Source organism: Capsicum annuum, chromosome 1, assembly GCF_002878395.1.
Source record: "Capsicum annuum cultivar UCD-10X-F1 chromosome 1, UCD10Xv1.1, whole genome shotgun sequence".
NCBI lineage: Eukaryota > Viridiplantae > Streptophyta > Magnoliopsida > Solanales > Solanaceae > Capsicum > Capsicum annuum.
The window spans coordinates 12,162,305-12,177,533 of NC_061111.1; the positions used below are offsets into that span (position 1 = coordinate 12,162,305).

General features: G+C 38.1%; 2 protein-coding genes across 5 annotated transcripts in view; one reads left to right on the forward strand and one right to left on the reverse strand.

Annotated features, from left to right (window-relative positions):
* The window catches only part of LOC107868095, an 18,744-nt gene extending 13,003 nt beyond the window's left edge, over nucleotides 1-5,741 (forward strand). For all 4 annotated transcript variants that reach the window (XM_047393917.1, XM_016714678.2, XM_047393922.1 and 1 more), the window contains 2 exons: nucleotides 4,033-4,234; nucleotides 4,794-5,741. In XM_047393917.1, coding sequence (XP_047249873.1) covers nucleotides 4,033-4,234; nucleotides 4,794-5,501 — 910 coding nt within the window. In that variant the 3' untranslated portion in view covers nucleotides 5,502-5,741. The remainder of the gene's footprint in view (nucleotides 1-4,032; nucleotides 4,235-4,793) is intronic.
* Nucleotides 5,742-8,160: 2,419 nt separating this feature from the next.
* LOC107853095 (plasma membrane ATPase 1) lies at nucleotides 8,161-15,008 on the reverse strand. The gene is made up of 22 exons (XM_047393934.1): nucleotides 14,984-15,008; nucleotides 14,412-14,516; nucleotides 14,070-14,189; nucleotides 13,842-13,940; nucleotides 13,607-13,744; nucleotides 13,379-13,513; nucleotides 13,028-13,207; nucleotides 12,697-12,903; nucleotides 12,458-12,577; nucleotides 11,900-12,019; nucleotides 11,479-11,601; nucleotides 11,077-11,181; nucleotides 10,850-10,994; nucleotides 10,557-10,721; nucleotides 10,246-10,484; nucleotides 10,112-10,144; nucleotides 9,912-9,993; nucleotides 9,643-9,803; nucleotides 9,307-9,513; nucleotides 9,021-9,206; nucleotides 8,761-8,939; nucleotides 8,161-8,602 (listed from the first exon to the last, which is right to left on the reverse strand). Exons 2-22 carry the CDS (start codon nucleotides 14,469-14,471, stop codon nucleotides 8,506-8,508), a joined length of 2,901 nt encoding a protein of 966 aa, XP_047249890.1. The 5' UTR covers nucleotides 14,472-14,516; nucleotides 14,984-15,008; the 3' UTR covers nucleotides 8,161-8,505.
* Between the last annotated feature and the right edge of the window lie 221 nt (nucleotides 15,009-15,229).

The following is a 15,229-nucleotide window of genomic DNA, read 5'->3' on the forward strand; positions in this document are numbered from 1 at the left end:
TGAAGATGTGACCTTAAGAACCCAAGAATTTTGTGGACTCTTGGACCTTTAACACCACACACAACGAAAACCTATCTCTTACATGACACAAGATCGGATTCCACCTCTCAAGCATCGACGTTTCCAAGCAAAATGCAAACACAAGTGATTCCACACTTGTATAAGCCCTAGTTTTGGGTTGCTGGTCTTCTCTCCTTTGAGAGGAAATGTTTCAAGTGTTATACACTCACAAATATCATCTAAAAACTAAGTAATGAAACCCTACATTGTTCTTTATATAGTGTATTACATAATAGAAACTAGAATGAACAAAAGGCCCTTAAGTGATGGGCGCCCCATCAAGTGTAACCAAGTGTAGTGCTTGGACGGTTTTTGGTGCATAATTAGGTCCTCTTTTGCTCTTCAATTGCACACACCAAGTCTCGGACCCAACATGCACTCCCATAAGTCCATATCTGTGATTATTCTTGTATCAAGGAAGGACTTGAGGGAAGAGATCCCCACGTATCATTTCCGGTGATGACAAAGTCATCGACATATACAACAAGTATAGTGTTAGTTGTTGATTGTTGGTAGAAGACTGAGTGATTACATTTGCTCATTTTCAGCCCAAAATCCTGAACTACCTCACTCAACTTGCCAAACCATGCCCGAGGACTCTGTTTCAGGCCATGCAAGGACTTCTTCAAATGACAAACTTTTCCATACTGCCCCCGAGCAACGAAACTTGGTGATTGCTCCATATACACTTCTTCTTGAAGATCAACATGAACAAATGCATTCTTGATAACTGATTTAGCTTCTAGAGAAATGAACAAGCAGACAGAAGTGAGTGTGGCAGCAGGAGAGAAGGTGCATACCCTTTCGCCACTAAGTCTGGCCTTAAATCTTGCCACAAAACTATCTGGATTAACTTTGACTATGAACACCCACTTACATCCCATTGATTTCTTTCCCTGGGGTAAATCCACTAAATTTCATGTGTGATTTGGCCTTTATTGCATTAAGCATTGCAGCAGACCATCAATGATTTAAAGCCGCCTCCACTGTTTTGGGGTTTCAGAGATGGAGTCTAGAACAAGAATCAAAGATCTAGATGTAGAGGATAACTGACCATAGGAAACAAAATTACTAATGGAATATGTGGATTTGCAACTATGTGTACCTTTGCGAAGAGCAATAAGGAGGTCAAGATCTTTTGGAGGATCAGATGGATGAGGATTTGATGACAACAGGACTAGTGGGGGACATGTATCATTGGCCTCTTGCCTTCTCGAATAAACTTGAACAATTGGCGGTCTTGCTACCACAGATGAAGCCGGAACTGATGGTGCAATAGTCGATTGGTCCTCGCCTCGCATTTGCCTAGAATTGTAGGAACCTTCATTTGGAACAAAAGTGCTCTAGCTGTCTCAAGTAGATGCCTATTCTTCCTCTCAACAACTCCATTTTGAGAGGGAGTATCAACACATGAAGACCGATGTATATGACTAAAACATTTCTCACATATATTATTTAGCATCGTCACACCTCAGAATACGTATTGAAGCATTTAATTGAGTTTTGACTTTAGCACAGAAGACTCAAAAGTGAGTAAATACTTCTGAGCGATTCTTCATAAAATAAATCCAAGTCATTCGAAAGAAATCATCCACAAAGTGACAAAATACTTATGCAGTTATGCCCAGTTTTGGAAATAACGGGACATGGTCTACAAACATCAGAATGAACTGACTCGAAAGCTGATTCAACCCGATTGTTAACCCTTGGACTTAATGAGCTGCGATGATGTTCTGCAAATCGACGTGACTCACATTCCAATGGAGGAATATTCTGAAATTGGGGACAGAGCTTCTTTAACAGAGGTAGGGAAGGATGTCCCAATTGACAATGTGCTTCAAACGGGGACACGACACTAGAGTAGGCAACAAGCCGAGATTCCCATTCGTCTAGGATGTAGATATCACCAGATACATGGCCTTTACCAATAACCTAATTCGTCTTTAGATCATGAAACAAACAGTGATCGGGAAAGAACGAGATATAGCAATTAAGGTCTCTGGTAACTTTGCCAACAGAAATCAAGTAAGGCCAACATTGGTAGACCTAATACAGATGACAAGGCAATAGAGGAGGTTGGTCTAATTGTCCCATATCCAACACTATAGCAATTTGATCCGTCAGCTACGGTAATCAGAGAAGGTGTTTTGTGTAATTGAAAACCAGAAAAAATATCAGGATTATCTGACATGTGATTTGTGGCATCTGAATCAATCACCCATTTATTATTTGAAGAGGTGAGGAGACATTTTATCTGGCCTAGTGAAGGCATTAACTAAAGTGGATTCCCTCAATTTCTACTATTGTGAGAATTTAGCAAAATCCTCAGCCGAGACCAAAACCATTTTATCAGATAAAGGAATAGAAGCAATCATTTTCTCAACCCACAATATCAGAAATAAATTGATAGAGAATCTTCCAAAGTTCAGAATTATCCAAACCAAATCTCTGTTGGACAGAAATAGAACTCCAATCCAATAAATCACTCGAACAAATCAAAGAATCAAGTGAATCTGAACCCAACTAAACAAACTTGGAGAATTAGCAAATATAACCCGCACTTCTCAAATTATAACAAAGAAGGAAGACCCAAATAAGTGGCAATTCAGTGTGAACAGGGAGTCTTCACTCAAAGACAAAGTTTCCAACACAGGCAGCCTCCTAATATTACTTCAGAATCACAGAATTAGAACAACTGATAAGAAAACCAAACCTGACCAAACAAAATAGCGGCAGAATCTGAGGATTTGTTTTTCTTCGTCAAACGTAGTTATATGCCCTGAGAGCCACCGCAAAGCAACCGGAAATATCAAGACAATCTGGGAGCTTCGAACTAGACCGAGGATGGTCCACCCATGCGCTTTCACACGCCTTACGAAGTGGGTTGTCAGGGTTCAGTTCGTCGGCGAGTGAAACACACGTGCGTCCCCTCTGGCTACTGGGATCTGGAAAATGACAAATCAGACTAAAGTGGTTTTGCCCAAGTATGTGGTGAGAGTTATACTCCGAGTCTGCGACCACCTCCAACATTCAAACAACTATTGGCGAAGTTGTCACTTTTACGGTGAAGTTGCTGAATCGATACTAGCGAATCAACATGGCTTGCTCTAATACCATGTAAAGATATGACACTCAACCTCAAAAGCTAGCTCAAGTCCATATAAGCAAACTACCCCAACCAATGTGGGACGCTTACCCACTCTAACAAAAATGCCCTTTTGGTTCATTGATTTCAAATTCATGTCCTTTAGGCGCCAGACTCATGTAGATGTGGCAGATATGGAGAACAAATGCAGTAACAGGTGATTCAAAATTCCTAATATTATGATTCGTTATTTTGTGGAGCCTAACTTCATTAGGCCACACACTATTAAGGATCCAATGTGCTTAGATGAAGATCAATGCTAGAGTGTGTATTGCATTAGTAGTGCTAGCTTTACTGGGATTTCCCGCTAAAGTGTGTTTGGGCATGTGATGAGGAGGGGTACGGATGCCCCGGTTCGTAGGTGTGAGAGGTTGGCCTTGGATAGTTTCAAGCGGGGTAGGGGTAGATCGAAGAAATACTGGAGGGAAGTGATTAAACGTGACATGGAGTAGTTACAGCTGACTGAGGACATGATCCTAGATAGGAAGGTATGGAGGAAAAACATTAGGATAGGGGGCTAAGGTGTGTGGGTGAGTCGTAGTCTGTAGTCTGTAGTTAGGAGGGCTTTGGTGTCCTTTGTTTGGCAATGTACAGTATTTTCGTTGATGTCGTGCCTATGTTATTTTATCATGTCCCATGCTTTTGATGTTTTTTGTATACTGTTCTTTGTCTTGAGCCAGGGGTCTATCGGAAACAGCCTCTCTACTTCTTTAGAGGTAGTGGTATGGACTGCGTACATTCTACCCTCCCCAGACCCCACGATGTGGGAATATACTGGGTTTGTTGTTGTTGTTGGATAAAAACATACTTCAGTGCTGTGGTTTCAGGCGCTGGGTTCAAGCTGTATTTCGCATTGGTAGTGGAACATCTGGAGGGAAAACCAAAAGCAAGGTGAAATTCCTTGGTAAGGGTAATGACAAGCCTGAAATACAAAAAATTATCCTTGAAGACTCTGCAAATGAGACAGATGTTGACATCTCGGAGGGGATGGCTCTTGAAATGTTTGGTATTTCATCCCCGAAGGAGGAGGTATGAATTTTCATTCACTTCTTGTGCTAATTCTTCCTCCCTGTTGTTATGAGAGATACAGAAATTGTGAGGTTAATAACAGAGTTAAAAGCTCCAGAAGGCAATGTGACTAACATTTGTGGTTTTATGTATCAGCACTGACATTATAAGTTGAGAAATCATGATGATGCATAAACATAGTGCTCATGCATTGATCCAGGAGTGGCATGTAGATCCTTTTTTATAATTCAAATAAACTAACGTTTGTGCTGTATCTCATCAAATTTACTTTTGGGATCTGATTAGAATTTATAGATGCAGGTTCTTGATTAAATAGTAATTCACATATTTCAAAGATGGATACTTTTAGTCAAGTTTATTAAGGATAGCAGTTGTCAATATGCCTCCATTATAGGTAGCATATTCTAATATGAACCAGTTAATTAGTCGTAATTGATTCAGAAGTATGAGGTTGGGGTCGCTGGATTCCCCCCATAAGAGCTTGTATAAACTAATTTTTAAATGTTCCAAAATTTTGTCCGCCAGTCACTGACTTGCATATTTATTGTCGACATTCTAGATTCTTGATGTCGTTTCCAGAGACTATTCTTTCAAGATAAAGCTTCTCTCAAAAGAATATCAACATACCTGCAAATCAACTGGGTTAATCTTATGGGAATCAGCTCGGCTTATGGCTTCTGTGCTTGCTGCTAACCAGACCATTGTTTCAGGGAGACGTGTTTTAGAGTTGGGCTGTGGATGTGCGGGCATTTGCTCAATGGTTGCTGCTAGATCTGCTAACCTTGTGGTTGCCACTGATGGAGACACAAAAGCACTTGATCTGTTAAACCAGAATCTCGCTTTGAATCTCCAGCCACCAACTCTAATAACAAAAAAGCTTGAGTGGGGAAACAGAGATGATGTAGAGTCCATCAAGAGGCTAAATGGCAGAGGTTTTGATGTCATAATAGGCACAGATGTCACTTATGTTGCTGATGCAATCTCTCCTTTGTTTGCAACTGCAAAAGAGCTGATCCGATCTAGTAGAGGCGATAAGGAAGGTTGTACACCAGCTCTAATCCTTTGTCATGTCTTGCGCAGAGTTGATGAACCATCTATACTTTCAGCAGCATCTGAATTTGGTTTCAGGTTGGTCGATAGGTGGCCTAATGCACTAACCTCAACAAGCACATTTCAGAACATAATCCAAAGTTGGTTCGCCGAAGGCCGGCTTGACACTAGTGTTCCTACAACTGCACTGAATATTCTGTATTTCCACGAGCTGTAGGTTTAGAGAAATTTTGTTATCTTGGGGGGATGTGTGTGTGACAATTTTTGAGAATATTTAGTATGAATGTTAATTAGAGAGTTTGTGTCTCACAGAGAATGACATGGTGAGATCATAATTCATATAAGAGATCAATTCACATCATGTATGAAGAGGAAAAGTTTACCTCTAGGAATATCTGAGTAAATTTCATAGATGTTTATTCAACTTTGTGTTTATTATTCTCAAGTTGTTTTTCAATATGTTGTTACGCAAGAGTCATTTAACTTTATTTTATCTTTCACAAAATTAACTTTGACAAAATTTGGATAAGACTATATCAAATGTGAGAAAATAACAAAAATATCCCTTATGTTTGAGGATGGGTTTAAAATGGTTCCTTAAAAAATGCATTTGAGTGGTCTTGATCCATTATTTTCTAAAAATAAGCACTTTTTGTTTTCATAGTTTATTTAACAAGCTCTACCTATTAAATTTAACGAAATTGAAACAAAGTAAAGCCAGAAAAAAAATTCTTTAACGAAATTGAAACAAAGTAAAGCCAGAAAAAAATTTCTTAAAATCTATTTATCACAATGTAAAATAAGTACATTTTCATGTACTTGCCTTACTATTATACTATTAGACATTTTTTCTTTATTTTTGCCAAATATTATTTTGTTCGTGCTATCAGTACATTATTAAGTAAATATGATTTTCAAATTATTTTATATAGTTTCTATGAATATTATTATCAATACGTTGAAATATGTGACCTAAACTGTAATATTTTTAGTAAACAGATTTATTAAAAAGAAACCAAAAGATAAAATAATGTAACTTATTATGAAATTAAAAATAAATTAAAATGGTCTTAGTTTTATGTTTCAAATGGGTCTAAATAATCTCCATTTGTTTTTTTAAGATGTTTTAAGATTCAGACATCCTGAATCTGAATGGACATCTGAATGATTAAGATATTGTCTCTAGATTTGAAAATTGAATGATTAAAATTTATTTGTTTTTCAACATCTAAATGTGTTAAAAAAAATTATTTGTATATATAATAAAATAAAAAATACAGTTCAAATAAAAAATTAATTATATATTATAAAATTATATAATTTAATATAGCAAAATTATTATTTGACTGAGAAAAAATATTTATGTTTGTTAGTGATAATGGAGATGGTAGTTGCGGTGACAATGATTGATGTTAGTGATAAATAATGTTGGTGGTGATAGTTGTGATGATTGCTATTGTAGTGACTGTTATGATGATAGTGATTGATGGTGGTGGTGGTTGTGATGTGACGTTGCTTGATGTTAGTAATTTGAGGTGTTGATTGTGTTGGCTGAAATATGAATGCATGATGGTTGATGATGTGTTGGTGCTAGTTGGAGATGTTGTTTGTTGGGATGGTGGAGATGATTGTTAGTAGAGAAAAATTGTAGCGATGGTAGTGGTTGAAGTGGTGGTAGAGCTGACGTTACTAGAGACAATGGTGGTGGCGGACGAAGAACGTGTGAAGGTTGTGATGTATTAGTGGTAGTTAGTAGTGGTGCTAGTTGTGATAAATGAGTTGGTCCGTAGTAGGGATTGGTTAATGATGGTGGTGCTGTCGACGACGGTGGCGACGGTGAATATAATAGAATATTTGAGGCAGTAGGCGTGATAGCAGTTGACAATAGTGATTGGTAGCGATATTTGTTGTCGATGGTGGAAGTGGTTGACAATGGCAGCGGTGACAGATATGGTTAGTGGTGGTGACTGTTAATTATGAATAGAGTGGTGAATATTATCAAAAATTAGAATATCTCTTAATAAAAAACAAATACATTTAATGGTCTGAAATTTGAAACATTCGAATTCAGACCTCCATTAAGTGCAAACAAATGAGGCCTTAAACGGTTACTTTTGGGTTGTGGTTGGTAGAAATAAATATGTTTTTCCTCAAAAATGTTTTCCTCCAAATTATTTAAAAATAAATTGCTTTTTACTTATTAGTAGGTGTTTGTTTAGTAAGAAAAAAATATTGCCCCAAGAATATTTAAGTATAATTTGGACAAATATTTTAATAATGGACCCGACCCGACATGAGACCTGACTTTGTACCCCAATCCGAGGCCTACTCCTGACCTTGGACCTGACTCCCAACCCCAACCCGACCAACTCCGAACTCTTGACACCTGACTCCCGACTATGACACGAGACCCGATCTAACATCCGACTCGAGACACGATTCTCCACTCCGACCCCAACTCGATAGCCAAGACCCAAGATCGATCTCGACTGGAGACATGACTCCCCACTCCAACCCCAACTCGAGACTCAAGACCCAGGATCGACCTCGAATAGGGTCCTAAATCGCCTCTCAGGTCCCTCGACTGATTCTACTACCCTACCCACCCCCCACCACCACCTCCGCTCACAACATATAGTTTCCATTTTACTGGGCTCTCCATAGAACAACTCTTTCTGAAAATCTCACTCAAAGCACAAAAGATACTGAATTGAAATCCCACACAACATTCTGATCAACTTGCTGTACATTAGCATGCAGCTTATAACTTGGAAGTTCAACACAGCAACTAAAGATTGTACAAACTATAAAGTGAAGTTAAGAACAATCAACACATTTACACCAATTAAACAAGTATTTAGCTTTACACCAAGATCTGTATAATTCAATAATATATTCCATGAATCTTCATTACATCAGCCCAACATAGTATAGTAGAGAGATTTTCCTAACTGAATCTTTTTTCACTGCTTCTTTAACTTCTTCTTGTCACATCTGCTGTGGACTGTCCAAAGAATTAATTAAGGGACTATAACTCAATCTTTCACTTCGCTGCAGTAGACAGAATGGAGCTGGAAAAGTTGGATTTTATTGACAATCCTGTGCAGATGGTTGAGATTTTTGCACAAGCTAAATCATGAAATAAAATGCAAACGAAGTCAAAGCGAACAACTTCACATATGAGTAAAGGGGAATGGTATATATCTGCAGCTTTCCTCTCGTTAGACAGTATAATGTGGATTGACATGATCAACATCTAGTCCTCTAAGCTTTGCGAACGATTCTACTCTCCCTTTTAGTGTGTGTAGTTCCCTCAACCTGTATGTAGAACGATACTATTAAAATATCGATACTATCAACGAAGGATAATACGAAGGCAAGTAAAGCTTCTAGTTTGAAACATTATACTCCTTTCAGTCCTAGAATCTTTGGAGCATCTATCAATATGCTTAGAAAAAAGTCGAAAAGAGGTTAACCTTGCAATATCTGCACGCCTTTTTGCTTCCTCAGCCATCGCGCTGATCTCCCTGAAAGCGTAATTCTCTGGAAACGTTTTAGTTTCTACAGACTGAAGGCCGTGAATTGTCCGTTGTTCAGCAGCCCATGCTGCTTCGCGGGCTTCCTTACCAAAGTCCTTTTTGTTGGTGAAAGCCGTCTGATAAATGCAAATACGTTACACGATGTCTAGAATCAAAGTAATATATGGCCTTGTGAAGAAGAATATGCAGTTGCTCACCTTTTGGTTCAGTAGTAAGCCCCAGGCTCGCCCACTGAGAGCATATCGAACAGCAAACTTGATGGGATCAAGGAGAAAATAGGTAATAATATTAAACAACCAAATTACACCGGTCCATCTCCATCCAATCTTCTCAATACCAGCAAATTTAACTGATGTAACCATAGCAGACATAAGAGTTGCAACCTGTATGCAAGAGAAACAAAGAGGGAAAGTGAGCCCCTACAGACTACTAGGTACGCGGTTTTCCAAAAAGCAAAGGAGAAAAAAGAAGGTAAACATTTACCATTTGAGCAACAATAAAGGCAGCGACAAGGAGAAGTCCAGGTCTTTCCATGCATGACCATCCTCGTGACCGTGTAACAAAGATCAATGCTTGGCTGATGGTGCTAACTTGAAGATACACAGCTGAAGCTAGTTTTGCATTTAGAGAATCAGTGATGACCTTATTTGCTGGAATATGTTTGTTGAAATCTTCCACGTGAAAGGCGTTCTGAGGAAAAAGGAACATGATTAGTGACTATTCATGCCAAAATAATTACATTATTGAGTGGATTAAGTATATTAATTCATTGTTCAACAATCATCCAAGTTGCGCATAGACGTAACAAGGGGCAAGTACCGCGAAGAAGCTGGTCTCAAAAGTTAGATAGAAGAATAAAGCGGTCATCAAGGCGAGGTAACTGCCTATCACAATTCCTGTTGCAAAGATTTCGCTGAGCTTCCAACTGTCAGGAAGTGGAGATGGCTTGACCCTGTCCTTGGATATAGTCATGATTGTGCCTGTAAACAATTTATGATGGTTCAATAAGTAAAAGAATATAGAGGAAGAATATATTATCATCAATCTCTCGAAGTTATGAAATGTACAAGACGTGTGTGATCCCTTACCATCATTAAGAATGGCAATGACAAGGACCATAAAAGGGGGAAAATTGAATTTCCAAAATGCGGTCAGCAACATAAATCCCAACTGCTTGGTCATCACAAACATGAGTTACATTTTCCAAAAAGAGAGGGAGGAATATGTTCTCCTTTTTAATCGCACGTATAGTTCAGGTTCCAGAATATAATGACTAAGGGTAACTTACCACGATACGGATTGTGATGGACACTGCATATATCTGGACAAAAGAAAACTGAAGCATTATGACTATGTTAAGATATATTTATAAGTCTAGTTTAATTTTCTTTGTTGGGGTGAAGTAAGGAGAATTTTATTTACTGTGTAATTTTTCATTCTCTGGAAAATGGCACGGCTTGTCAATACAGCATGGATAATAACACTTAGTCCTGGCTCCGTCAAAACTATGTCTGAAGCACTCCGAGCTGCATCTGTTGCATCTGCTACAGCAATTCCTATATCGGCTTTCTTCAATGCAGGTGCATCATTTACTCCATCACCAGTCATACCACAAATATGTTGCCTGCTTTGTAAGATTCTCACAATCTCGTACTTGTGCTCTGCAAAGGAATTATATACAGATTATGAGACAAAACAACAATAAGAAAGACTCTATTTTGCCTCTAACTTACCAGGAAAGACACCGGCAAATCCATCAGCACTTTCAATGAGTTCTTCAATTGGAAGGACTGCAGCTGAACAATCCTTTTGTTCTCCAAGCAAAAATGATGAAGGATACATGTTCGTTCCCATCCCAAGACGTCTCCCAGTTTCTTTACCTATAGCTAACTGGTCACCTGGTAAAAGTACAATAATTAACGTACTCAAGCTAGAATATGAGTACAAATACTAGTTGAGAAGTAACAGCTATTTTACATTATAGCGACAAAGGCAACAATGTAAAAGGATTATCTGTTGAGCAAACCTGTAATCATCTTAACACTAACTCCGAGTTCGAGAGCTCTTCTGATTGTTTCAGCACTGTCATGACGTGGTGGATCGAAGAGAGGGAGAAGACCAACAAATTCCCAAAGGCCACCAGGACTGTCCTTTGTACCTTCTGGTACTTCCTATACGTAAAACAAACTCACGATAGTCATCATATTGTATGCAACAACTTCACTGATATTCACAAGTCAAGGGCCTAATTACCTGGCGAGCAACTGCAAGGGATCGAAGGCCGCGCTCAGCAAACTTATCTATCACTGAATGCACTCTATTTTGAATGTCTGATTTGTTCCAAGCCAGGTTCAAAATCTAAAAGTTACAGAGAACATATCAGAAGAGTTTAATAAGTGTTGGAATAACTATGGGTACTGCATTCTGCCGTTATGATGAATATGAACCAAACTCAGCAACCTTTATTGCCATGTACTTTAGATGGACGGAAAACTGATGACTAGTGTTGATCAATCATGTACGTAGATAATCAAGCTCTTTATTTGATTCATGAGCTTAAAAATGTCTGCGGAAAGCTCAGGCTTCAAAAAGTTCTTATATGGTAAATGTTCTCACTTCTCAGAGTCTTATCTATTAAAAGCATACAGTCTATACCTGCTCCGGAGCACCTTTGCTCACTCTGTGCATTTTACCCGTGCTGTCTAGGTAGGTAAGAGCTGTCCTCTTATCAGTCGGATTGAATGGAAGGAAATGAACCTCTGTGATACCAGCTCGTGCCTTACATGAAATAAATTAAATAGAAAAATATCAGTCCTCTTCACATTAACAAAAATAACAAAAGAGTTGCATAAACGCTTAAGCGAGACTTGCATGAGAGGGTTCTCGTGCATTCAAATGTATGAGAAATAATTCTATTAACCAAGTAATGCTTGAATTTGTTTCACTTTTGTTCTCTTTGTGAAGAGAGGATTATGTGGAAGAGAATGGAATAATGCAATAGATCTATATAGAAGTCTACGTTTTTCAAGTTGTTTAAGGACGACAAGACTAAGAACTGAACAGTGGCAGCATGTACCTCCTTTGGGTCCGCAAGCATAGATACTATCGCAGTATCAATTGCATCTTGGTTCTCCAACCTTGAAGCTCTTGCAGCCATCAAAACCACCATGTCCTTGTCAACATCTTTGGCAAAAATCTGTAAGAATTTGGTTGAAATCAACAACCTTTGGTTCACAAAAATGCACTCCACAATATAGTCTGACGAAAAATTGCTGATTGCTCATGAAGTGCTTGCTTGAGCAACTTATTGACCATATACTTATCGCATGAGGTGAAGGTTGTAATTTGTATTGCTATGCAACTACTTTTGACATTTTGATTGCTCAATGCAACACATAAAGAAAAGGTAGCAAATAATACTGAATATATTTTTTTGTACTATTTAAGTACTATAGGACTACGGATATGTGTTCCAAAATTGAATTTGCAAAACTCGACAAACATTCCGATCCAGTGATTATTGTTATGAGACAATATTTATGCTCTCTTCTTATAAGGACCATCAGAATATCTGTTTAGTTTGGTGATATATCACATCTGATAAAAAACTCTTAAAAGAGGATTTAAGGACCACCTCAATCAGATTTTTGTCCACTGACAATTTGTTTAAAGTTAGAGTGCCAGTTTTATCACTGCACAAGACATCCATCCCCGCCATCTCCTCTATAGCTGTCATTCTTTTTGTGATAGCTCCCTGCAATTATAGGTGGTATTAGTTATTTGCCAGTTATTAAAATTTTCAGACACTTCGTAAAGAGTTTCAATTTTTCTGCATATCTACTAAATTGATATTGAATTGTTGACTCAACACACCTGCTGAGATAGGCGATGAGAACCAATGGCCATAGTTACTGAGAGAACTGTTGGCATGGCAATGGGGATGCCACCGATGAGCAGAACAAGAAGGCTGTCAACAGCTTCACGAGGATGTCGATGTTGTCCCCCAAATATTACAATGAGCTCAATGATCATACCAGTTGCAATTGAGCAGATGCAAAAGTTACCAATTGAAGTTAATACCTGAAACCATCAAATGAGATGTTAATTCTTTTTAACACCTGACTAGTACAGTATTATGGCTTTAGGTATTAGGTCCTAGCATAAGTAGTGAAGGAATTACGAGTAGAATATATGTGCTCCTCACCTTCTGAAAATGTCCGACGTGTGTAGTATTTTCCACGAGATGAGCAGCCTTTCCAAAGAAAGTATGAACTCCGGTAGCAATAACAACAGCTTCTATTTCACCTTGTTTGCATGTTGACCCAGAGTATACACCATCACCGGGATTTTTGGTAACCGGAAGTGACTCTCCTGTAAGCGCAGACTGCAGGAAACACACTTAATTAAAAACCGCCATATTGATACTATGAAGTCCATCTTCTAAAATGGCTTAGGCCATTCGGACTCTGTTAAGCAACAAAAACATTTTAGGCTCTTGTCCGATTAAGTTCCATGTCAAGTTGCCCGTGAACTAGACCAATGATTCAACTGATACCTGATCAATTTTCAATGGATCACCGTTAAGTAGACGTGCATCAGCTGGAATTATATCCCCGAGTTTTATGCTAATGATATCTCCAGGAACCAACACAGCTGCATCCTCTTCACTCCACTTCCCATCCCGTAAAACCTGATACATACGATTAAATATTCTTGGACTATTAATATATACAACCTTAATAATTACAAAAGAGGTCATGGTATTTCGAGCTAGTTATCTGACCTTGGCTTTTGGAGCTAACCGAGCCATAAGAGCTGCAGCTGCATTTCCAGCGTTATTCTCTTCTATAAAACTAATTGTTGAGTTTATGATAAGTAATGCAACAATGCCAACAAAATCTTGGTAATCAACTCCCTTGTGCTGTAACAAAAAATTATACCACGGACATCAGTTTCCAAATTCTTGTACGCTCTAGAAGACGTTAATGCAAATTTGTCGCTAACACAAAGTAATCTACCTTTCCATGTGGAAGAAAAAGAGCCATGATAGCTGCTGCTTCCATTACCCATGAAAGAGGATTCCACATAAATCCCAAGAACTTAAGTATTTTGCTCTCCTGTCAAATGCCGGGCAGATTAAATATATACATTTAGCCATACAACTTCGAAGATTTTCTTGAAGGAGGACAAGGATTGTATTGAAGACAAATAAAAAACAAGTATAGCTGCAGGTGAAAATGAGAGACCTTTTTCTCTTCGAGTTTGTTATGACCAAACACATTTAGACGTTTCTCAACCTCCGCGGAGCTGAGTCCCTCTTCTGTACATTTTAGATTCTCGAAAACCTCCTTAATAGGAATGTTTTCCTGTCAAGTGAATCACAGATCAAGGTTAGAACAAACTCATTCGTATCTCATATGATCAGCGCAATTTTTCATCAGGACTAGTTATTGTATTTGGAATTAAACACAATATATTAGTCTGCCTCATTCCTTTTGGATATCTACTTGCGTCGCGCTCCAAATATCACAAGAATTAGTACAATTCTTAGCTTTGTAGTACGTAAATACTTAGAACTAAAATTTTACCAGATCAACAGTCTCATTGTTGATAGCCTCCAGAGTAGTGGTTGTCTTTTCTGTGCCCATGTTAGCTCACTTGCTTGGACCCCCAGCCAACAATTGCTGAAAGATCTACATTCGAAAAATGTTCCATTGAATCACTTTAGCTAAGTGACTATGTACAAAGGATAAATTTTTCATTAAACCAACTGTTTAATCTTGAGAAAATACTTAAACACAAAAATTTCTGTCGCTCAAAATTCTAAATGCATCAAATTCCATCACTTTGTTGATGAAAATGTATTCATAAAAAATAATACTACCAAGACTCCAACTTTTTACCATATGAAAACCCACAACAAGAAAAAGGACATTAGAACTTGCATTTTAGTATCATGTGATACCAAACTCCATTAACATTCTTGAAAGAGTTTAACTTATATGCATTGACGATGTAACATGGTAAAAATGGCACCTTATGGACTATCACATTTAAACTATATGTCCAGAATCTCATACTGTCAGCGTATATAACTTAAATCCTTGTCGAAAAAACATCTATTATACCTAATAATATTTCGAATGCATGAATAGCTTACCCTGAAGACTTGAAAAAGAGAGAGGGAGGAGGAATGAAGGAGGAATCTCCATGGAATAAATAAAGGAAAAACAGCAGCAGCATACATTGCTATTGCATTGTTTGTATCTTCAAAAAAATGCATAGGGATTCTCTCAAATGACAACACATTATGAGTAACCACACTAAGCCTCCGAACCTCCGTCAACAATGTACTAATGGCAGCATTCATGGCTGTCTACTTTCAGTTTTTTGTTTCTACAGCTGT

What these genes read in the sequence shown, in the direction of transcription:
- LOC107853095 (XM_047393934.1), bottom strand. Translation starts at nt 14,471, where the DNA reads ATGGGCACAGAAAAGACAACCACTACTCTGGAGGCTATCAACAATGAG. An exon ending in ACAAACTCGAAGAGAAAAAG is followed by an intron (nt 13,941 to 14,069) that starts GTCTCTCATTTT and finishes GGCATTTGACAG; the next exon opens with GAGAGCAAAATACTTAAGTT. An exon ending in TTGAGACCAGCTTCTTCGCG is followed by an intron (nt 9,514 to 9,642) that starts GTACTTGCCCCT and finishes CTTTTTCCTCAG; the next exon opens with AACGCCTTTCACGTGGAAGA.